This window comes from Hypanus sabinus, chromosome 19 (genome assembly GCF_030144855.1).
Source record: "Hypanus sabinus isolate sHypSab1 chromosome 19, sHypSab1.hap1, whole genome shotgun sequence".
Lineage (NCBI taxonomy): Eukaryota > Metazoa > Chordata > Chondrichthyes > Myliobatiformes > Dasyatidae > Hypanus > Hypanus sabinus.
This window is the reverse complement of record NC_082724.1, coordinates 68,517,064-68,542,674: the sequence shown is the minus strand read 5'-3', so window position 1 is coordinate 68,542,674 and position 25,611 is coordinate 68,517,064. Positions and strand designations below refer to the sequence as shown.

At 41.8% G+C, this 25,611-nt stretch overlaps 1 protein-coding gene across 5 annotated transcripts in view; it reads left to right on the top strand.

The window, feature by feature from the left end:
• mst1rb (macrophage stimulating 1 receptor b) overlaps positions 1-25,611 on the top strand; it is a 318,451-nt gene that overhangs the window by 177,784 nt on the left and 115,056 nt on the right. For all 5 annotated transcript variants that reach the window (XR_009506864.1, XM_059944606.1, XM_059944605.1 and 2 more), the window contains exons 11-16: positions 2,341-2,434; positions 11,599-11,814; positions 16,726-16,869; positions 18,869-19,028; positions 22,385-22,477; positions 25,028-25,237. Coding sequence is in view for 4 of the 5 variants with exons in the window: in XM_059944606.1 (XP_059800589.1) it covers positions 2,341-2,434; positions 11,599-11,814; positions 16,726-16,869; positions 18,869-19,028; positions 22,385-22,477; positions 25,028-25,237 (917 nt within the window). In the remaining variant the exon portion in view is untranslated. The remainder of the gene's footprint in view (positions 1-2,340; positions 2,435-11,598; positions 11,815-16,725; positions 16,870-18,868; positions 19,029-22,384; positions 22,478-25,027; positions 25,238-25,611) is intronic.

Below are 25,611 nucleotides of genomic sequence, written 5' to 3'. Positions count from 1 at the left end.
GTCAGTATTTCAGTGGAATAAAGGAAATAACAATGGCATGAGAGGAGAATTGGCCAAGATTGACTTGAAAGGGATACCAGCAGGAAGGACAGCAGAGCAGCAATGGCTGGAGTTTCTGTGAAAAATGACAGATATATTCCAAATAAGAAGACATTTTCGAATGGAAGAAGGACACTACCGTGGCTGACAAATGAAGTCAGAGCCAAAGTAAAAGCAAAAGAGAAAGCATACAGGAAGCCAAATCAAGTCGGGAGATAGAGGATTGGGAAGCTTTTAAAAACTTGCTGAAGGAAACTAAGAAAGTCATTAGGAAGGACAATATGAATTATGAAAGGAAGCTGGTGACTAATTTCAAAGAAGACAATAAAAGCTTTTTTAAGTATATAAAAGGTAAAAGAGAGTTGAGGGTAGATATGGGACCAATAGAAGATGGCTCTGGAGATATTGTAATGAGAGAGGCAGAGATGGCAGAGGAACTGAAAGCATATTTTACATCACTCCTCACAGTAGAAGACACCTGTAGTATACCGGACATTTAAGAGTGTCAGGGAAGTGAAGTTTGTGCAGTGAAAATTACGATCGAGAAAGTGCTCAGGAAGCTTAATGGTCTGAGGGTGGATTAATCTCCTTCGGGTTCTGAAGGAAGTAGCTGGAGAGATTGCAGAGGCATTAACAATGATCTTTCAAGAATCGATAGATTCTGGCATTGTACTGGATGACTGGAAAATGTTATTCTGCATTTTAAGAAGGGTGAGAGACAGTAGAAAGGAAACTATAGGCCTGTTAGCCTGACATCAGTGGTTGGAAAGTTGTTGGAATCGATTGTTAGGAATGAGATTACGGAGTACCTGGAGGCTCATGACAAGATAGGCCAAAGCCAGCATGGTTTCCTGAAAGGAAAATCCTGCCTGACTAACCTAATTCTTGAGGAAATTACAAGCAGGGTAGATGAAGGAGATGCAGATGACATGGTGTACATGAATTTTCAGAAGGCCTTTGACAAGGTGCCACACATGAGGCTGCTGAGCAAGCTAAGGGCCCATGGAATTACAAGGGAGTTACTAGCATGGGTGCAGCATTGGCTGTTCAGCAGAAAACAGAGAGTAGGAATAAAGGGATCCTATTCTGGCTGGCTGCTGGTTACCAATGGAGTTCCACTGGGGTTGATGTTGGGACCGCTGCTTTTTACAGAGTACTTCGATGATTTGGACTATGGGATTAATAGGTTTATGGCTAAATTTGTCAATGATACAAAGATAGGTGGAAGAGAGGGTAGTGTTGAGGAAACAGAGAGCCTGCAGAGAGACTTAGATAGTTTAGGGGAATTAGCAAAGAAGTGGCAAATAAAATACAATGTTGAAAAGTGTATGGTCATGCACTTTGGTGGAAGAAATAAACGGGTAGACCATTATTTAGATGGGGAAATAATTCAAAATGCAGAGATACAAAGGGACTTGGGAGTCCTCATGCAGGATATCAAAAAGGTTAACCTCCAAGTTGAGTTGGTAGTGAAGAATTTCAGTGCAATGTTGGCATTCATTTTTAGAGGTATAGAATATAAGAGCAGGGATGTGATGCTGAGGCTCTATAAGGCACTCGTGAGACCACGCTTAGAGTATTGTGTGCAGTTTTGGGCTCCTTATTTTAGAAAGGATATACTGACATTGGAGAGGGTTCAGAGAAGATTCACAAGAATGATTCCAGGAATGAAAGGGTTATTGTATGAGGAACATCTGGCAGCTGTTGGGCTGTATTCCCTGGAGTTCAGGAGAATGAAGGAGATCTCATAGAAACATTCCGAATGTTAAAAGACTTGAACAGATTAGATATGGCAAAATTATTTCCCATGGTAGGGGAGCCTAGGAAAGGAGGGCATGACAAGGATTGAAGGATGTCCATTTAGAAGAGAGATGCTGAGAAATTACTTTAGTCGGAAAGTGATAAATCTGTGGAATTTGTTGCCATGAGCAGTTGTGGAGGCCAAGTCATTGAGTGCACTTAAGGCAGAGATAGATAGGTTCTTGATTAGCCAGGGCATCAAAGGGTATGGGGAGAAGGTAGGGGAGTGGAGACGACTGGAAGAATTGGATCAGCCCATGATTGAATGGTGGGGCAGTCGATGGGCCGAATGGGCTACTTCCACTCCCATATCTTATGGTCTAATGGTTCATTGTCCATTCAGAAATTTGATGGCAGAGGGGTAGAAAGTTCCTAAAATATTGAGTGTTATAATAGATAAGTGACTGAAATAACTTGACTATGCATTCTAGTGTGTGTGCGTGCGTGCGTTAATAGTATAAGCACACACACTCCACAGCAATAACTGTTGCTTTTCCACAGGGGCCTCAATGTCACAATATATGGAACCAATCTGAATTCCGTGTATCAGCCAAAGCTTGTATTTACTGATGAAAATGGAAACAAGTTTGAAAAGGTAGGTAAATGAAGTTGTAAATATTTTGTTTTTATTTCTTGTTCTGAACTTTCCTGTTCTCAAGCTTTTCGCTGTAAAGCATTGATGAAAAACAAAACTATGAATTCCCTATTGTCAATATGAAAAGACCTTTCTGAATAACCAGTTATGTCTGTGAGATAATTGTAAATCCAGGAAGGAACAATTTTGAGCGTTCATCCCAGTATTTGCCTGGAGTTTGGTTAATGCACCTGAGATTATACTTAGACACCGTTGATTGTTAAAAAAAAATAAGAACTAAAAATATTTCCTAAGTCTTTATGATCCACAAAACAGTGACAGGTGAGAAGCAAAGCACAAATCTCTGGCAGCTCTGGACATCACAGTGAATTTTTGGATCACATTTTAACAACCGGAAGAAGATGTCAACAGCAAACGAAGCTACTACCATGGGCGGCATTCTCCAGATGGTCCATGAAACTTTCTCTTTCACTTCTTTTATGTCTTTTTCTTTTAAATCTGATTCTGATACTACTGTAGCCTGTGAACTACTGTTTGAAGGTGTATTTTCGGTGCAATTGAGCAATCTGGTGCTTTGCTGTCTCCAAGAAGTTTCGATGTAGGGAGGGCAAAAAGATTGGAGATGGAGCACTGATCGAATCCATTTCGCTGATTGTGCTCGCTGCTCCTGAGGGAAGGTCCCTGCATTCAAATGGTTTCTCTCTGCCTCAATGCTGTTGGAGGATGGTACTGAAGTTCTGGTTCCTCATTTTGATGATTAGACTTGTTCCTGGTTGCTCCTTTTCTGTTGCTACTTCGCTGTTTTGGCCGACTTTCAATTGGGGCAGCGTACAAATAATAAACTTTGAACTGAAATGAATATGGATTTTTTTGTTTTATTTTCTGTGCTTTTGCTCATTCTTTCTTGTTGCTCTTGCACGATTTGTTTTCTGTGCAAGGCAGGAGGTTGATGTTCTTGTTGCCGTTTGCGCAATTTGTTTTCTGTGTGTGGCAGGCTTGATGACTTTCTTCAAATAGTTCCGTAGTTTTCTTAGTTTTGTGGCTGTCTGTGGAGAAGATGAACCCCAGGGCTGTATACTGCATGCATACTTTGACAATAAATGTACTTCAAACATTTGTATAGCCAGAATACATGGATTACTAGGTGCCACGATAGTGTAGCATTTAGCATAACACTATTACAATGCGAGCAACTGGGGTTGAATTCCCAAGGAGCTTGTACATTCTGCCCGTGGCCATGTGGGTTTCCTCTGGGTGCTCTGGTTTCCAAAGATGTATGAGTTAGTTAGGTCATTGGTCACGTGGGTGTAATTGGGCAGTGTGGGCTCGTTGGGCCAGAGGGCCCCGTGACTGTGCTGTATCTCTAAATGAGTAAATAAGAAAATAAATAAAACAGATTTCAAAAAAATTTTGCTTTCGTGCATTCAAATCTACTTTCTAAGGGACAAATGAACTTAGTAATGAGAATGATAGGAAAAGGAGACAGTCAGTGTACGTTAGAGTCTATTCACTGTTAAGTGTTCAAAACTCAAAGTACATTTATTATCGAAGTATGTATACTATATAAACCCCCGAGTTTCATCACCAGTGCCATCTTGCAGGACTGACTATTATTTTAAAATTGGTGGAGTTTCTTCCTTTTTTAGAAGCTGTGCTGCACCATTGATGAACTGCTTCAGGATGAGTGTCAGCTGTCACAATAAAAGGGTAGAGAAGGAGGGAAGCAACCAGAGGGACACACTGACAGCAACTCTCATATCCAAGAATGACAAGGCCTCTGGGACCACCGACCGATTCCCTTTCTCGCACTCTCCTGACTTGAAAATGAATCATTATTCAAATACCATTGTTGAGATTAAATCCCTCTGAAATGGGACTATTTATTTATTTGTTTATTTTTAGGATACAGTGCGAAATCAGCCCTTTGAGCCGTGCTGCCCAGCAACAAACCACTCAGACTTAGCCTAATCATTGGACAATTTACAATGATCAATTAGCGTACTAACCGGTACGTCTTTGGACCATGGGAGAAAACCATAAACCTACACAGTCATGGGGAGAACATACAAACTCCTTACCGATTATCTCAAAACTGAACTCCAAGCTGTAAGAACATTGCACTAACCCTTTTGCTGCCATGGCACCCAAATGGATGGAGTTTTACTTAGCAACTGCTGCTGTACCTTTACGTGAATGACCAGAACTCATTACTGTGGAATAAGCTAACAGCAGAAGTTGTGGATGTGGCTTGAATTCAACATTTCAGAGAAATTTGGATGGGTACATTGATGGGAAGGATAGGGAGAGGTGTGATCTGGGTGCAAGGCAGTTTCATTCTGACTCCTTTTTCTCTCCAGATCTGAGGAAGTACCTTGGTCTGCAACCTTGACTATTCTCTTTTCCATAGAGGCTGCCTTGCCTGCTGAGTTCCTCCAGCATTTAGCATGTGTTGCTTGAATTTCCAGCATCTTCAGATTTACTCTTGTTTAGGCAGCTTGTTTGACCTGTTGCTGTGCTGTAACTCTATGACAATCAGACTCACTCAGGAGACATAGAAAGTAGTTCTTGAATCTCCTGAGAACCATATAACCATATAACAATTACAGCATGGAAACAGGCCATCTTGGCCCTTCTAGTCCATGCCGAATGCTTACTCTCACCTAGTCCCACTGACCTGCACTCAGCCCATAACCCTCCATTCCTTTCCTGTCCATATACCTATCCAATTTTACTTTAAATGACAATATCGAACCTGCCTCTACCACTTCTACTGGAAGCTCGTTCCACACAGCTACCACTCTCTGAGTAAAGAAATTCCCCCTTGTGTTACCCCTAAACTTTTGCCCCCAACTCTCAACTCATGTCTTCTTGTTTGAATCTCCCCTACTCTCAATGGAAAAAGCCAATCCACGTCAACTCTATCCCCCTCATAATTTTAAATACCTCTATCAAGCCCCCCCCTCAACCTTCTATGCTCCAATGAATAAAGACCTAACTTGTTCAACCTTTCTCTGAACTTCGGTGTTGAAACCCAGGTAACATTCTAGTTAGTAAATCTTCTCTCTACTCTCTCTATTTTGTTGACATCTTTCCTATAATTCAGTGACCAGAACTGTACACAGTACTCCAAATTTGGCCTCACCAATGCCTTGTACAATTTTAACATTACATCCCAACTCCTATACTCAATGCTCTGATTTATAAAGGCCAGCATACCAAAAGCTTTCTTCACCACCCTATCCACATGAGATTCTACCTTCAGGGAACTATGCACCATTATTCCTAGATCACTCTGTTCTACTGCATTCTTCAATGCCCTACCATTTACCATGCATGTCCTATTTGGATTATTCCTACCAAAATGTAGCACCTCACATTTATCAGCATTAAACTCCATCCAGCATCTTTCAGCCCACTCTTCTAACTGGTCTAAATCTCTCTGCAAACTTTGAAAACCTACTTCATTATCCACAATGCCACCTACCTTAGTATCTTCTACATACTTACTAATCCAATTTACCACCCCATCATCCAGATCATTAATGTATATGACAAACAACATTGGACCCAGTACAGATCCCTGAGGCACACCACTAGTCACCGGCCTCCAACCTGACAAACAGTTATCCACCACTACTCTCTGGCATCTCCCTTCCAGCCACTGTCGAATCCATTTTACTACTTCAATATTAATACCTAACAATCGAACCTTCCCAACTAACTTTCCGTGTGGAACCTTGTCAAAGGCCTTACTGAAGTCCATATAGACAACATCCACTGCTTTACCCTTGTCAACTTTCCTAGTAAGCTCTTCGAAAAATTCAATAAGATTTGTCGAACATGACCATCCACGCACAAATACATGTTGACTGTTCCTAATCAGACCCTGTCTATCCAGATAATTATATATACCATCTCTAAGAATACATTCCATTAATTTACTCACCACTGATGTCAAACTGACAAGCCTATAATTGCTAGGTTTATTCTTAGAACCCTTTTTAAACAATAGAACAACATGAGCAATACGCTAATCCTCCAACGCTATCCCCGTTTCTAATGCCATTTAAAATATTTCTGTCAGAGCCCCTGCTATTTTTAACCCAACTGCCCTCAAGGACCTAGTGAATATCCTGTCAGGACCTGGAGATTTATCCACTTTTATATTCCTTAAAAGCGCCAGTACTTCCTCCTCTAATTGTTATAGTTTCCATAACTTCCCTACTTGTTTCCCTTACCTTACACAATTCAATATCCTTCTCCTTAGTGAATACCGAAGAAAAGAATTCGTTCAAAATCTCCCCCATCTCTTTTGGCTCCACACATAGCTGTCCACTTTGATTCTCTAGGGGACCAATTTTATCCCTCACTATCCTTTTGCTATTAATATAACTGTAGAAACCCTTTGGATTTATTTTCACCTGACTTGCCAAATCTCGTACCTTTTAGCTTTTTTAATTACTTTCTTAAGATTCTTTTTACATTCTTTATATTCCTCGAGCACCTCATTTACTCCATGCTGCCTATATTTATTGTAGATCTCTCTTTTTCCAAACCAAGTTTCCAATATCCCTTGAAAACCATGGCTCTCTCAAACTTTTAACCTTTCCTTTCAACCTAACAGGAACATAAAGATTCTGTACCCTCAAAAGTTAACCTTTAAAAGACCTCCATTTCTCTATTACATCCTTTTCATAAAATAAATTGTTCCAATCCACTCCTTCTAAATCCTTTTGCATCTCCTCAAAGTTAGCCTTTCTCCAATCAAAAATCTCAACCTGGGTCCAGTCCTATTCCTCTCCATAATTATATTGAAACTAATGGCATTGTGATCACTGGACCCGAAGTGCTCCTCAACACATACCTCCGTCACTTGACCTATTTCATTCCCTAACATGAGATTCAACACTGCCCCTTCTGTAGTTGGTACCTCTTTGTATTGCTGCAAAAAACTATCCTGCACACATTTTACAAACTCCAAACCATCCAGCCCTTCTACAGTATGGGCTTCCCAGTCTATGTGTGGAAAATTAAAATCTCCCACAATCACAACCCTGTGCTTACTACAAATATCTGCTATCTCCTTACAAATTTGCTCCGCCAATTCTCGCTCCCCATTAGGTGGTCTATAATACACGCCTATAAGTGTTACTGCACCTTTCCCGTTCCTCAATTCTACCCAAATAGCCTCTCTAGACGAGCCCTCTGTAGGGCTCCAAGCACCGCTGTAATATTTTCTCTGACAAGCAATGCAACACCTCCCCCTCTTGCCCCTCCAATTCTATCACACCTGAAGCAATGAAATCCAGGAATATTTAGTTGCCAATCACACCCCTCCTGCAACCATGTTTCACTAATAGCTACAAAATCATATTTCCAGGTATCAATTCATGCTCTAAGCTCATCCACCTTTCTTACAATGCTCCTAACATTAAAATAAATGCATTTAAGAAATTCTCCACCTATTCTTCTCTGTTTACCTCTAATGGTGCAAACAACTTTACTATCATTTTCTTCCTTCTACCATATATCTGTTCCTACACCCTGGTTCCCCTCCCCTCTTGTATCTAGTTTAAATCCACTGGAGCCTCTCTAGCAAACCTACCTGCAAGAATATTTGTCCCCCTCCTGTTCTGATGTAAACCGTCCAGCTGGAACAGGCCCCACCTTTCCTGGAAAACTGCCCAATAATCTATAAATCTGAAGCCCTCCCTCCTGCACCATGTCTTCAGCCACATGTTGATCTGTGCTATCTTACTATTTCTAAACCCGCCTGCACATGGCACTGGTAGCAGTCCTGAGATTGCAATCCTGGAGGTCCTGTCCTTTAACTTGGTGCCTAACTCCCTAAACTCACCTTTCAGGTCCTCCTCACTCTTACCCATGTCATTGGTCCCTACATGGACCATGACATCTGGCTGCTCACCCTCCCTCTTGAGAATACTGAGAACTCGATCCAAGATATTGCGGACCCTGGCACCAGGGAGGCAACAGACCATCCGGGATTCTCGATCTCTTCCACAGAACCTCCTATCTGTTCCCCTAACTATCGAATCCCCTATCACTACTGCTCTGCTCTTTTCCCTCCTTCCCTTCTGAGCTGAGGGTCCAGTCTCGGTGCTAGAGACGCAACCACTGCAACTTGTCCCTGGTAGGTTGTCGCCACCAATAGTATCCAAAACGGTATACTTATTATTGATGGGAACGGCCACAGGTGTGCTCTGCTCATTCTGTCTAATTCCCTTCCCTCTCCTGACAGTCACTCAGCTCCCTGTCTCCTGACTCTTAGGGGTGACTATCTCCATATAACCATATAACAATCACAGCACGGAAACAGGCCATCTCGACCCTCCTAGTCTGTGCCAAACTCTTAATCTCACCTAGTCCCACCTACCCGCACTCAGCCCATAACCCTCCACTCTTTTCCTGTCCATATACCTATCCAATTTTACCTTAAATGACACAACTGAACTGGCCTCTACTACTTCTACAGGAAGCTCATTCCACACAGCTATCACTCTCTGAGTAAAGAAATACCCCCTCATGTTTCCCTTAAACTTCTGTCCCCTAACTCTCAAATCATGTCCTCTCGTTTGAATCTCCCCTATTCTCAATGGAAACAGCCTATTCATGTTAACTCTATCCCTCTCAAAATCTTAAATACCTCGATCAAATCCCCCCTCAACCTTCTACGCTCCAATGAATAGAGACCTAACTTGTTCAACCTTTCTCTGTAACTCAAGTGCTGAAACCTAGGTAACATCCTAGTAAATCGTCTCTGCACTCTCTCTAATTTATTGATATCTTTCCTATAATTCGGTGACCAGAACTGTACACAATATTCCAAATTTGGCCTTACCAATGCCTTGTACAATTTTAACATTACATCCCAACTTCTGTACTCAATGCTCTGATTTATAAAGGCCAGCATTCCAAAAGCCTTCTTCACCACCCTATCTACATGAGACTCCACCTTCAGGGAACTATGCACTGTTATTCCTAGATCTCTCTGTTCCTCTGCATTCCTCAATGCCCTACCATTTACCCTGTATGTTCTATTTGGATTATTCCTGCCAAAATGTAGAACCTCACACTTCTCAGCATTAAACTCTATCTGCCAACATTCAGCCCATTCTTCTAACCAGCATAAATCTCCCTGCAAGCTTTGAAAACCCACCTCATTATCCACAACACCTCCTACTTTAGTATCATCGGCATACTTACTAATCCAATTTACCACCCCATCATCCAGATCATTTATATATATTACAAACAACATTGGGCTCAGAACAGATCCCTGAGGCACCCCGCTAGTCACTGGCCTCCATCCCGATAAACAACGATCCACCACTACTCTCTGGCATCTCCCATCTAGCCACTGTTGAATCCATTTTATTACTCCAGCATTAATACCTAATGACTGAACCTTCTTAACTAACCTTCCATGTGGAACTTTGTCAAAGGCCTTGCTGAATTCCATATAGATTACATCCACTGCCTTACCCTCATCAACATTCCTCGTAACTTCTTCAAAAAATTCAATAAGGTTTGTCAAACATGACCTTCCACAGACAACTCCATGCTGGCTACTCCTAATCAGATCCTGTCTATCCAGATAATTATAAATACTATCTCTAAGAATACTTTCCATTAATTTACCCACCACTGATGTCAAACTGACAGGTCTATAATTGCTAGGCTTACTTCTAGAACCCTTTTTAAACAATGGAACCACATGAGCAAAACGCCAATCCTCCGGCACAATCCCCGTTTCTAATGACATCTGAAATATCTCCGTCAGAGCTCCTGCTATCTCTACACAAACTTCCCTCAAGGTCCTGGGGAATATCCTGTCAGGATCTGGAGATTTATCCACTTTTAAATTTCTTAAAAGCGCCAGTACTTCCACCTCTTTAATTGTCATAGGTTCCATAACTTCCCTACTTGTTTCCCACACCGTACACAATTTAATGTCCTTCTCCTTAGTGAATACCGAAGAGAAAAAATCATTCAAAATCTCTCCCATCTCCTTCGGCTCCACACATAGCTGACCACCCTGATTCTCTAAGGGACCAATTTTATCCCTCACTATCCTCTTGCTTTTAATATAATTGTAGAAACCTTTCGGATTTACTTTCACCTTGTAACCTTGTGACTCCCTGTAACTCCTGTTATTGACAGCGTCTGCCTCCCGAATGATCCGAATTTCATCCAGCTCCAGCTCCAGTTCCCTAACACGGTTTGTCAGGAGCTGCAGCTGGATGCACCTTTTGCAGGTGTGGTCACCAGGGACAATTGTGCTCACCCTGACTTCACACATACTGCAAACGGAGCACTCAACTGCCCTAACTGCTGCCTCCATTACCTGCTCCTAATCTAATTAAATTTACCCGGCCTTACCTCACTTGGAGTGAAGCTTGTCTTCAGCCTCTGCTCGCTATTTAAATTCTCCCGCTGCCTCACGGGCCGACTTCCACGCACTTGCACCGTCGTGCCCCGTTCAAGCCTCACCTCTGCCTGTTCACGCTGAAGTTGTTGAACCAAAGCCATCCCACTCTGCCTCAGTTCACTCCGAAGATGGCCACAACGACAATGGCCTTTGTATGTGGTGGTCTTTTAAACAAAACTTTGGCGCGCTATGTCGTGCGCCTGCGCAGTCTAGCCTCTTTTCCCCAATCAGTTAAAAAAAAAACGGCTTCTCTCCGAGATGCCTTTACTTCTTCCCTCTCCACCTCTTGCTTCAATTTAAAAACTACTGCCCATTTCTATACAATGGAACAGATTCAGGTTTTCCAGGAAAGTGGAGACATTTAACACATCATGACTCAAAAGGAGAATTTTGGAGATTCAGGCTGATGCCTACCTAGATAATCAAAGTACTTATACTATAGCATGTGGAACCCAGATAATAATTAAATTATTCGGAAATCATATATGGATTTTTCAAATTCTCACATGTCTGCGGTGTGGTTGTCCTGCATCTTGGAAACATTGTCTGACCTGAAAATATTTAGAATTGTATCATCATTAAATGGCACTGTATCTCTAACATTCACCTTTTTTCCCTTGCCTCCAATGTTGGGATCTGTCTGCACACTTTGAAACACATGCATGAGTCAAATAAATAAAGTCTCATTTATGAATGCTCTTCCTGTTACCTGCAGACATGCAGAGAGCCAGAATCTAATGACGTAATGATCTGCCAGACTCCTGAGATCGAGGAATACGAAGCTGAAGGGAACCTTACCATAATCATGGACGGTGTATTACCCAAAAAGGAATTTAACATAGAATACATGCAAAACTATGAGGTTATCCCCTTTGAAAATGAGGAGAAGATATACAAGCTAACAAAGGGTGAAGATGAGATTGAGATACATGTGAGTTGATGATTTTAATGTAAAGAATTTTCTACCACACCTGGTTTTCTCTACAGTATGTGGCAGTATCACAATAGGTGAATAGAGATGTTTTGGTAGTCAGTTGGAAATTCTTGGCAGTCATGAAGAAGAACTGTAAGGTAGGCTATCCAGAGAAGTGAACAATTTCAGATTTGTATACTTTGATAATAAACGAACCTTTAAACTTTGGAGATCTTTCTGTATGAGCCAAGAGCGGACTCTATCTCCTGATTTGCTTACAAGCCTCAGCCTGTGTCTTAAGGCAACTCTCTGTGTTAAACATCTCAACCTCAGTAGCTTGTCCAGATGACTAAACCGTGGGTTCTCCTAATTATTATCAGAAACTCTAAATGTTCGGAGACTTGGCTCAACCTTGTCAGAATCTTGGTCATCTTCTAGCCACGTTCCACTTGAATTAATTATAATTGGCAGCATTTATCTAATGCTTTTGAGTCATATCAGGTCCCAGAATTAACTGATATGATTCAAGATTGCTTGATATCATTTCTTGCACACAGGTGAATGAAATAATTGTTACTCCGGATCCGATGCAGCACAAGAAAACCCCACAAGAATAATAATAATAAAAACACCCAATAAGCATAAATACATAGACAGTTTGTACAGATAGATTGATTATATGCCCATAAAGTGATGCTGGACAACATAAGGAAGTAATAAAGTACTGGCTGAGTTAGTGCGTGGAAGTGTCAATGAGCAGGGTGGGTGGGATCCTTCATGATGTTACTGGCCTTTTTCCAACACTGTTCTGTATTGCTAAATCTTAGTGATTAAGTCCCATCAGTTTCAAATGTAACATTCTGTTGACTGCAGGTATTACAAAATACTCGATTAAAGGCAATTTAACACAGATCAGCCAGTTAGTAATCAAATAATTTTAAAGATCGTAAAGCCATCAGACATAGGAGCAGAATTAGGCCATTTGGTCCATCAAGTCTGCTCTGCCTTTCAGTCATGACTGATCCTTTGTTTCCTTCCTCAGCTCCACTTCCCGGCCTCCTCCCTGATGCTTTGTCCAATCAAGAACCTATCAAGATCTGGCTGAAATACAGCCAGAGACCTGTCCTCCACAACTGCCTGTGATAATAAATTCCACAAATTCACCACCCCCTGGCTTAAGAAATTTCTCCACATCTCCACATCCTTCTTACATCTACTCTGTCTAGGCCTTTCAATGTTCGAAAGGTTTCAATGAGAACACCCCTCATCCTCTAAATTCCAATGAGTATAGACCCAGAGCAATTAAACATTCCTCATAGGATAACCCTTTCATTCCCAGAATCATCCTTGTGAACTGTCTCTGGACTCTCTCCAATGTCAGCACGTCTTTTCTTAGATGAAGAGCCCAAAACTGTTCACAATATTAAGGTGAAGCCTCACCAGTGCCTTGCATCCCTGCTCTTGTATTCATGACCTCTTGAAATGAATGCTAAGATTGCATTTGCCTTCTTCATCACCAATCCTACCATCAGGCTAATCTCATGTTCTGCACAAGGGCTCCCAAGTTCATTTGCATCTCAGATTTCTGGATTTTCTCCCTGTTTAGAAACATCACTAGTCACTGGCAGCCAATCAGGAAAGGATCCGTTTATTCCCACTTACTGCCTCCTACCAATCAGTCAATGCTCTAACCATGTCAGTAACTTTCCTGCAATATCATGGGCTCTTAATTTGGTATTCAGCCTCATGTGTGGCACCTTATCAAAGGCCTTCTGAAAGTCCAAATATATAACATTCACTGCATCCCCTTTACCTATCCTACTTGTAATCTCCTCAAAGAATTCCAACAGATTCATCAGAAAAGATTTTCCCTTAAGGAAACCATGCTGACTTTGTGTTATCTTATCCTGTGTCACCAAGTATTCCATAACCTTATCTTTAACAATAGACTCCAACATCTTCACCACCACTGAGGTCAGGCTAGCTGGCCTATAATTTCCTTTCTGATGCATTCTTCCTTTCTTAAAGAGTGGAGTGACATTTGCAATTTTCCAGTCCTCTGGTACTATGCCAGAGTCCAATGATTTTTGAAAGAACATTACTAATCCCCCCATATCCCTACCACTGCCTCTTTCAGAACCCAAGGGTGTAGTTCACCTGGTCTGGGTGAGTTATGTACCCTAGGTCTTTCAGTTTTTTGAGCACCTTCTCCCTTGTAGTAATAACTGCATTCACTTCCCTTTTCTTGCACCCTTCAACATTTGGCACACTGCTAGTGTCTTCTACAGTGAAGACTAATGCAAAATACTCATTTATTTCATCTGTCATCTCCTTGTCCCCAGTCATTATTTCTCCGGCCTCATTTTCTGACAGTCTTATATCCGCCCTCATCTCTTTTTTTTTATTTTTAACGTACTTTTACTATCCATTTTGATATTGTTTGCCAGCTTGCTTTCTCATTTCATCTTTTTCTTCCTATTTATTCTTTTAGTTGCCCTCGATAGGTTTTTAAAAGCTTCCTAATCCTCTGTCTTTGCACTAATTTTTGCTTTGTTGTATACCATCTCTTTTGCTTTTTACATTAGCTCTAACTTCCCATGTCAGCCATGGTTGTACTACCTTGCTGTTTGATTATTTCTTTGTTTTTGGAATACATCTATTCTGCACCTTCCTCATTTTCCCCAGAAACTCACACCATTGCTGCTCTGCTGTCATCCCTGCCATCAACTCCTTCCAATTTATTTCAGTCATCTCCTCTCTCATACCACTGTAATTTCCTTTATTCCACTGATAAAGACTTTACTTTATCCCTATCAAATTTCAAGTTGAACTCAAACATGTTGTGATCACTGTCTCCTAAGGGCTCCTTTACCTTAAGCTCCCTAATCACCTCCTGTTCATTACGTAACACCCAATCCAATATAGCCAATCCCCTGGTAAGTGCGACAACAAACTGCTCTAAAAAGCCACCTCATAGGCAGTCAACAAGTTCACTCTCATGAGATCCATAACCAACCCAATTTTCCCTGCATGTTAAAATGTCCCATGGCTATCAAATCATTGCCCTTTTAACATGCCTTCTCTATTTCCCATTGTCATTTGTAGTCCACATCCCAGCTACTATCTGGAGGTCTGTATATAACTGCCATCAGGGTCTTTTTATCCTTACAGTTTCTTAACACAACCCTTAAGGATTCAACATCTTCTGATCCTATATCACATCTGATTTGATGCCAATCTTTACCAGCAGAGCACTACCACCTCCTCTGTCCATTTTCCTATCCCCCCGATACAATATGTAACCTTGGGCATTCAGCTCGCAACTACAACCATCCTTCAGCCACGATTCAGTGATAGCCGCAACATCATACCCAACAATCTGTAAAAGTGTAACAATATCACCCACCTTATTTCTTATACTCCGTGCATTGAGATATGACACTTTGAGTACTGTATTTGCTACCCTTTTTGATTCTGCATCCCTAATGCACTGATACCCACCTGCTGGCTGCAATTGTGTCCTATCATCTGACTGCCTTCCCTGACAGTCTGACTGTATGCTATATTTCCTTTTTTTTAACCGTCCATCCTATCTTAAGTCCCTTCACTCTGGTTCCCACCCCCCTGCCAAATTAGTTTAAATCCTCCCCTACAGCTCTACCAAACCTGCCTAAGAGAATATTGGTTCCCCTCAGGTTCAGGTGCAACCTATCGCTTTTGAAGAAGTCATACCACCCCCAGAAGAGATCCCAATGATCCAAGAACCTAAAGCCCTGCCCCTGCATCAATCTGCCAAATCATCCTTTTTTTTTATCCTCGCTTAAAGGTGTTCCTCTGCTCTTGTATTCCTAATGGTTGTTTGGCTTATGAAAATCTATAAACTTTTGTTTTGTCTTGTAAGTATTTTAAGATTAAATTGGAAATTTGTTCCCTGGGATGCATTTCACTATTTTTTTTAAAACTTTTTTTATTGCATTTTTAAATGGTTACAAAGTATGAAAAAACAATGTATATAACCCATACCCCCTCCCCTTAACCCCTCCCCCCATGTCAACATTGCTCAACAGTGTTACCACTTTTCCTCACCTGCATATCACCTCCCTGGTCCCCTCTTCCTTCCTTTTTTCCCATGGTCCACCCTCCTCTCCTATCAGTTTCCTTTTCCTCCATCTATCCCCACCCAGCTTCTTGCTTTATACTCCCCTACCTCCTCCATCCTTCTGTTTTCATCTATCATCTTCTAGCTTGTCCACCTTCCCCTCCCCTGCCTTTTTGTCTAGAGTCTTCCCTCTTCCTTTCCAGTTCTGATAAGGAGGCTCGGCCCAAAATGTCAACTGTTTATTCATTTCATTTGATGTTGCCTGGCCTATTGAGTTCCTGCAGCATTTTGTGCGTGTTACTTAGCTCAGAGTTCGAGTGGGGTCCAGTGAAGTTGTGAGGTTGCAAGAGGTGACCAGGCCTTGGTTAACTGTCATCGAAGTTCAAAAGTTCAAAGTAAGTTAATTATCAAGGTAGAGATAAATCACCAGATACAACCATGAGATTTGTTTTCTTGTGGACATACTCAGAAAGTCCAAAAACCATAATAGAATCAATGAAAGACTGCACCAACAGTGGGGACAATCAATTTGCAAAAGACAACAAAGTGTGCAAGTGCAAAAGAACTAGCTAAGAGAAAGGGGTCATTACATCCTGCAGGGCAGGAGCCATAGACTGAATGAACAGTTGGACACATAGGCAACTGGTGTTCAGGTGGCCACATCTCTGACATCTCTGCCTACGCACAGAAATTAAAGATATCCTGAGATACAAGTGGTGGTTTCCATTGGAACTGCTGCTTTTTAGCTGTGAGGTTGGGAAGGGGTGGGGGGTCGGCAGGTCTTATTTGTCTTTCTCATGTGTTACTTTTTTTCCTTCCAATGGAGACAGCACATCATGCTGTTGAAGCTGAAAGATTGCTTGAATGTGACTCTTGTTGTGGGAGACACTGTCTGTAATGCCAAGATCCTTATGCATGAGATCACCTGCAGAGTGCAAACGGAGCTGATTCCCAGCGAAGGACTTCCAGTCAAGGTTTATATTTCAATTTTGTAACTCTCTGCAGGGCAAAGGTTTTCTGTTGATAGATTTCTGGCAAAGTTTAAGCATTTTCTTTTAACATTAGTTAATAATTCCCACTTGTAAGAAGCAGCAGAAGGAATCCAATAGCTTTGAGTATAACATCATATAGTTCAAGGCTTTGTCATTTCTGGCTCTTCTTCCACATTTCTTCACTATAAAGTGGCTACGTTATTAGGTGTACCTGTATACCTGCTCATTAATGCAGATATCTAATCAGCAACTCAATGCATGAAAGTTTGCACATAGGACCAAGAGCAGGGGGTTCCTAACCTTTTTAATGCCATGAACCAATATCATTAAGGAAGGGTTACCTGGACACCAGGTTGGGAATCCCTGGTCAGGAAGTTAATTTGGTTTCTCAGAGCAAACATCAGAATAGAGAAGAAATGTGAGCTAAATGACGTTGACTGTGGAATGATTATTGATGCCAAACAGGGTAGTTTGAATGTCTTAGAAACTGTGGATCTGCTATGATTTTCATGCAGAGCAGTCTCTAGAGTTTATGGAGAATATACTGAAAAACAACTGCCAGTGAGTGGCAGTTATGTGGCTGAAAATATCTTGTTAATGAGCGAGATCAAAGGAGAATGGCCAGACTGATTCAAGCTGACAGGAAGGTCACAGTAACTCAAATAACCAATTGTAAGATAGTGGTGCGCAGAAGATCTCGAAGTACACAATAAATTAAACCTTGAAGTGGCGGGGCTACTTCAGCATTAATCCATGAACATACACTCAGTGTGCAGAAGGTACCTAATAAAGTGAGACTGTGTTTATATCTTTATGTTCTTTCTCAGGGTCTAGGAATTTATGAGCTTGTAATTCCCAGTGTGAAGAGAGGACTTCATAGGGTGGTGGTTGTCCATCATATCCAACAATGACAAGGAAACCTGTGCAGGAGAGATTTTAAAGTGGAAAAGCCTTTGCGCTGGGATATTTCCATGGTCTTGACCTTGGAAGTCTGGATACAGTGGTACGAGTAGCTGTCACCAGCTGGAGTCTTTCATGGTTGTATTAGATGACCATGACATCTCCTGTGCCTTGTCATGTCCTTTGCTCTCCGTGGACCATTGTAGTACTGCCTTCCTGGCCGTTGGATCGCACCATAGACCTCATCTGCCCAGCCTGCCAGAGCTGACATTGCATGCTAGGACAGGCGTGTCCCTATCTCACTGGGCCATCTAGCTATCCTCACCTGGTTTAGCATATCCCTATTGAAGTGGTGTATTGGGGTGTGTCTGCTGTCACATGCCAACATCTACTTGGAGCAACAGGTGAGAGCTGAATGTCCGGTGCGGACCAAAGATGATAGAGCTGCCCCAGAATGGACACAACAAGCCCATTCACCAGAAGTGCTCTCTCTCCCTGGACTCCCATACACCCTTTATTTAAGGTAGAGATGGTTATTGAATGCTGACACAGTCTGTAAAGTCCATGGCCCTTGAGTGAAAATAAAATGTATAAATTGGCATGGATGAGTTGTCTAAAGGGCCTGTTTCCCAGTCATTCTGTAGTTTAGTTGGAGGTAGTTTGGGTTAGATGTTGCAATTAATTGACGTTTGTGAGGAAAAAATAATCCTTCATCATTAGTAGTTGATTTGAGCAGGCATCAACATAGTGTAGTGGTTAACACAATGTGTTACAGTGCTAGTGATAACCAGTTGGGTTTGCTTTCCACTGTTTTCCAGATCTCCCCGAGAATGTGTAGGTTTCTTCCAGGTGTTTGGGTTTTCTCCCATATTCCACAGATGTGCAGATTAGGGTTAGTAAATTGTGGCCGTGCTATGTTGGGACCAGAAACGTGGTGGCACTTGGTTACCCCCAACGTATATTTGGACTATTTTAGTCGTTGATACAAAACAACACATTTCTCTCAATGCTTTGATGTTTCAATGTATAAAAAACAAATAAAGCTAATCTTTTGTTTTTATTTTGTCATCTGCACTGCAAGCTCTGGGTGAATCACATGGAGTACTTCATTGGCTATGTCATCTATGTTGATGAAAGTATCAACACAATTGTAGGCATTGTTATCGGCACTATAGTCTCCCTGCTGCTGATTGTGGTCTTCCTGGTCGTCGTCCTGGTCATATACAAGAAGAAAAGCAGAGGTAACAGCTTATTTCTTGAATCAGATGCTGGACTCCTCTGTATTCATGTGCAGGGTAATGGGACAGGAGTGCTGGAGTTGAGAACGTAAAACATAAGACATAGGAGCTAAGTTAAATCACTAGGCCCATTGAGTCTGTTGCTCCATTCCACCATGGCTGATTTATTATCTCTCTCAACCCCACTCTCATGATCCACTTGGCTTCACCTATCGCCTTCTATCTAGTCCTCCTTTCCCTCCCCCCGAACTTTTTATTTTAGCGTTTTCCTCCATTTTTTCCAGTCCTGAAGAAGGGTCTCGGCCCGAGACAATAGACAATAGGTGCAGAAGTAGACCATTTGGCCCTTCGAGCCTGCACCGCCATTCTGAGATCATGGCTGATCATCTACTATCAATACCCGGTTCCTACCATATCCCTTGATTCCCCTATCCATAAGATATACCTATCTAGCTCCTTCTTGAAAGCATCCAGAGAATTGGCCTCCACTGCCTTCCGAGGCAGTGCATTCCAGACCCCCACAACTCTCTGGGAGAAGAAGTTTTTCCTTAACTCTGTCCTAAATGACCTACCCCTTATTCTCAAACCATGCCCTCTGGTACTGGACTCTCCCAGCATCTGGAACATATTTCCTGCCTCTATCTTGTCCAATCCCTTAATAATCTTATATGTTGCAATCAGATCTCCTCTCAATCTCCTTAATTCCACCGTGTACAAGCCCAGTCTCTCTAACCTCTCTGTGTAAGACAGTCCGGACATCCCAGTAATTAACCTTGTGAATCTACGCTGCACTTCCTCTACAGCCAGGATGTCCTTCCTTAACCCTGGAGACCAAAACTGTACACAATACTCCAGGTGTGGTCTCACCAGGGCCCTGTACAAATGCAAAAGGATTTCCTTGCTCTTGTACTCAATTCCCTTTGTAATAAAGGCCAACATTCCATTAGCCCTCTTCACTGCCTGCTGCACTTGCTCATTCACCTTCAGTGACTGATGAACAAGGACTCCTAGATCTCTTTGTATTTCTCCCTTACCTAACTCCACACCGTTCAGATAATAATCTGCCTTCCTGTTCTTACTCCCAAAGTGGATAACCTCATACTTATTCACATTAAACATCATCTGCCCACTCACCCAGCCTATCCAAGTCACCCTGAATTCTCCTAACATCCTCATCACATGTCACACTGCCACCCAGTTTAGTATCATCAGCAAACTTGCTGATATTATTCTCAATGCCTTCATCCAAATCGTTGATGTAAATCGTAAATAGCTGTGGTCCCAATACCGAGCCCTGTGGCACCCCACTAGTCACCACCTGCCATTCCGAGAAACACCCATTCACTGTTAGCCTTTGCTTTCTATCTGCCAACCAGTTTTCTATCCATGTCAATATCTTCCCCCCGATGCCATGAGCTCTGATTTTACCCACCAATCTCCTATGTGGGACCTTATCAAATGCCTTCTGAAAATCAAGGTACACTACATCCACTGGATCTCCCCCGCCTAACTTCCTAGTTACATCTTCGAAAAACTCCAATAGATTAGTCAAGCATGATCCTGCCTGGCCTGCTGAGTTCCTCCAGCACTTTGAGTCTGTTGCTGTGGATTTCCAGTCTCTGGAGAACCTCTTGTGTTTGTAACCTCATTCTCTTGCCTTCTCCCTATAACCTTTGAAACTCTGACTAACCAAGAACCTATCAATCTCTGCTTTAAATACACTCAAAGAATTGGCCTCCACAGTTGTCCACAGAAATAAATTCCACAGATTCACCACCCTCTGGTTTAAGAAATTCCTCCTCATTTCTGTTCTAAAGGGACTTCCCTCTATCCTGAGGCTGTGCCCTCTGGTCCTAGACTCACCCTCTATACCAAATATCCTCATCATATTCACTATAAGGCAGAATAAACTCTTTGGCTCACCATTGTGCTAACATGTAATCTATCCCAAGATCAACCAAAAACTACGCTCCCATGTAGCCTTCCATTTTTCTATTATCCGTGTACTGATCTGAGTCTCTTAAATGTCTCTAATGTATCTGCCGGTACAATTATCCCTGACAGTGTGTTTCATGCACTCACCACTCTGTGTAAAAAAGCCTACCTCTGACCCTCTACCTGTTCCTCCAATCACCTTAAAGTAATGGCCTCTCATAGTAGCCATTTCCATGTTGCTGGCTGTCATCTTATCATCTTATTCACCTCTGTCAAGTTACCTCTCATCTTTCTTTCCAAACAGAAAATCCCTAGCTCGCTCAATCTATCCTGTCTAATCCAGGCAACATCCGGGTAAATCTCCTCTGCATCTTCTTTAAAGCTCTACATCATTCCTATAATGAGGCAACCAGACCTGAACATAATACTCTAAGTTTCATAGAGCTGCTAACCTCAGTTCTTGAACTCAGTCCCTTGTCTAACGAAGGCCAAACATTTGCCTTCTTAATCACCCTAGAGGGATGCTGTTACAGCTCAGGCGTCAGAGTTCATTGAGGGCAACTTCCAAGAAAGTTTGTCTGTCCTCTCCATATGTGTGTGTGTTTCTTCCGAGTGCTCTGGTTTCTTCCCACAGTCTAAAGACTGTGTTAGTTGGTTAGTTGGTCATTGTAAATAGGTTGGTTGCCTGGTGGTGTGGCTCAGTGGGCTGGAAGGGTCCATTCCACGCTGTATCTCTAAATAAAAAAACAAAAGGCATCAACTTTTGTACAACTTGTATAAGGTTTGCTTTCTTGTAATTAACAAGTGGACCGAGACCCCCCCCCAACAATAAACTACATTGAATCAATCCATATCTATGGTGCTCTAGTTCACCTTAATACAAACAGAAAACCAAGCTACTGAATCAATGTTCCACCAGTCCCCCCACAAGGGAAGAATTTACAAATAAAAAACAAACCAGAGTTTAGTTTCCCAGTCTTGCCCAGTAAGTCTCATCATCAGTGTGGATGTCAGTTAACACGAAGGCTTGGCTTAATTTCTGTTGTTGTCAGGTTCTGCCTGTTGAAGTTTGTCATAACATCTCTCTCTCTCTCCCCCTCTCCCCCCCCCTCCAATTCCAAGACGGGCCCTAGTCTCCAGGCTTCCGCCATAGTGCTACGACTTGTGGACTTTCAATTGCCCTTGGGGTTTTGTTCTTTGGAATCGATCCCCAGAATAGCCTTTGATGTGATATGATGATGTAATATTACATGACGATGATGTAGTGTTAGTAATTTACATGAATTGACTGAAAACTATTAACACAGTCTGAGAAAAGGATTCAGCTGGCATTTTGCTTTACTAATTCCACTATTTTATCAGTTTATATTGGTTTATTGTGAAGGCTGGAGAAGCCACCTGACAAAAATACTCTTATTTTTCAGAGCATGCAGACTTAATGAGCCGCTTAGAAGCTTCAGCAAACATGGTATCTCTCAATACAATACCATCTGTCCCCAGTGATTATAGAAACTCTCGTAAGTTCAGAAACTTGGTTTCTGTTTCTTTAAAATCAATTGTTCATTTGTAATTTGCAAACTTTGATATTCTCTTGTAAATGCCATGCAGTGTCATTTTTGAAAACAAGATCACTTTTTCTTAAATAACTTGCTAGCCCATATTTATCCAAGTAGTGTTATATACATAAGGTATTTAGTCAGTGATTCCACTCATCCATCCCATAATATGTTTGACACTGTGCCATCAAACAGGAGGTGCATTAGCATTAGGACAAGAACTGGTAGGATAGGCCACAGCTCTTCCTCCAGGCAGGCAGACTGCTGAACTCCTTGCCACCACCCATATCTCATCATGTTTGAGTTGGCAGTAGCATTATAGTGTTTACTTTCTAACTTGTATCATAAATGTGCTTTATGCTAAATATTAATCTCCTAGAACATATTTTTCTATTTGTAAATTATTTATGGTAATACAGTTGGCCCTCCTTATCTGCGGGTTCCGCATGCACGGATTCAAACAACTGTGGATCGGGAAAACCTGGAAGTCCTCTCTCCAGCACTAGTTGTTTGAGCATCTACAGACTTTTTTTCTTGTCATTATTCCCTAGACAATACAGTACATCAACTACTTACGCAGCATTTACATTGTACTAGGTACTATAAGTAATCTAGAGATGATTTAAAGTACAAGCAGTCTTTAAGTTGGATTTGTACGTAAATCGGAACAGGTATATCAGGTATTATTTAGCGTCAGTCAAAAGTTTGTCTTAGCATATAGTATATACAGTATTTTACCTTTTTATGCATATAAAACACTTAAGAAACATATGTTTTTCAATAATTAAACCATTGCGTTGCTTAATAATAATTGTAGCTTTCATCGGGGCAGGGCCTTTCACATGCTCCATTATTCTCACTTTATCTTTTAAAATTGTTCTGATCGTTGACCGACAGAATAGCCTAAGGCTTTTCTAATGACCAGTAGTGTTCCACCTCTTTCTGATCACTTTATTATTTCCACTTTATTTTCAATGGTGATTGTTTTCCGCCAACGGAACAGAAACACTGCGGATTCAGCAGCAGCCGCGGGAGGCGGGTCCGGAGTTCCCCCGGGTCCTAAAGTCCACCCGTACTGAGACTAGTTAAATAAGGGACTTGAGCATCTGCGTTTTTTGGTATCCACGGGGGGGTTCCAGAACCAATGCCCCGCGGATAAGGAGGGCTGACTGTACTATTTTATGTGTGGTGTGTGAGTTATGACTCTGAATGTGTTGTGCACCTTAGTCAGAGGAACATTGCTTTGTTTGCTGGTGTGCATGTATACAGTGGAATGACAATAAACTTGAACTTGTTACTTAAGATGTAGTATTTCATAATCCAGTCAAAACTGAATGCAGTGAGGCAGGGAAAAGAGGTGGTTTGGGATAATGGGAGTGAGACAGTAAAAGTGTTGGTTTGGAATAATTGGATTGAGACAGGGAAAAGAGGTGTTTAAGGATAATGGGAGTGAGACAGGGAAAAGAGGTGGTTTGGGCTCCCTCATGCAATGACTGCTAGAGGAAGTGGTTGAGGCAGGTGCAGTAACAGAATTTAAAATTTATTAAGTTACGTACATGGAATAGACTGATTTAGTGGGACATGGGTCAAATGCAGGCAAATGGGGCTAAGTTGGTTGGCATGATTGAGGTGTGCCCAAGGGTCTGTCTCTCTGATGTTTTGCTGTATGACATCTGACTGACCCCTGCTGATGAAAGTTTTTACTCTATGAACTTATTTTTTCCATTCCCACATGGGCCCTCATGGAAAACCGATCAATAACAACAAAGGTTATAATGGGTCAGCAATGTTTTGCATTCCGATGAATGATCACTTTGAATTGCTTTATCTTCTGTACCCACTGTCAAACTGCAACTGCTCTGGAAGTCAGGGGAATCCCTGTTTTCTTGACAAATTCAATTCTTCAAACGATGTCACTGCTGTTTGCAAATCCCTTTTGACTGAATTCTGATTTTCCATGTTTCCTGTAATGTGCTTTAGGGCATACTGAGATCATGAAAAGCTTGAAGTATCAGAACAACACTCACTGGACACTTTATTCAGTATCTCCTTTAGCTAATCAAGTGGCCACTGAGTATAATTCAGAAAGAAAACATATGGTATTCTTCCTTAATTCCAACTGTAACAACCTTTGTGATGTGCACTAAAATTAGGTGCATGTAGTAAGTGTGACAAGTATGTAATGAATTTGAATGTACATGGATAGGAAAGGTTTAGAGGAATATGGACAAATAGGACTCAATTAGATGGGCATCTTTATTAGCTTAGATGAAGGGTCTGTTTCCATATAGTATGACTCTATGACTCCAATTTTCATGGAGTCATTATTGTCAATGCAGGGAAAGGAGATTCGGTTGAGCAGGAATTTTGGTTGGCAAGGACGAGTTGGGCCAAAGGACTTGTTTCCATGTTGTGTGACATGAATCTGAGAAAGCAGCATGACCATTAGTCACTTAATAATCTTTAGGATATACCACTGCTGAATATTGAAAACAAATCTCTCTTGTTTAGGTTACCCTGTGACCCCGACATCTGGATCGAGTGGGATTACATTTCGGGGAGCTGGTTACAAGTACAACGCTGATGGTTCAATGGTTCCGCTGCTCAGTCCGAGAGAAATTACCTCAGAGAACCTGCGGCCAGAGCTGCTGGAAGAAGTGAAAGATGTTCTGATCCCCAGTGAATGCTTAGTTGCATACATGGACCAGGTGGTCGGCAAAGGTGGGCAGTTCTCATCAACACTGAAACTTCATGGAGCAGGCTTAAAACAGTACTTTCCTGCAGGGCCTAACATTTCAACCTCTTTTCTCTCTGAATTACACCGGTCTAATGCAAGCTAATTCTGGCCATCACATACACCTTTTCTGTCCATCTTTCAAGCTCCCAGTTTCTGCTTATTTTTAGTTTATTTAGAGATACAGCTCTGAGTAGGTCCTTCCAGCCCTTTGGTCCATGCTGTCCTAGCAAAGCCTGATTTAACCCCAGCCTAATCATGACCAATTAACCTACCAACTGGTATGTCTTTGGACTTTGCAAGGAAACTGGAGAACCTGGAGAAAACCCAGCCATTCCATGGGGAGGACATATAGACTCCC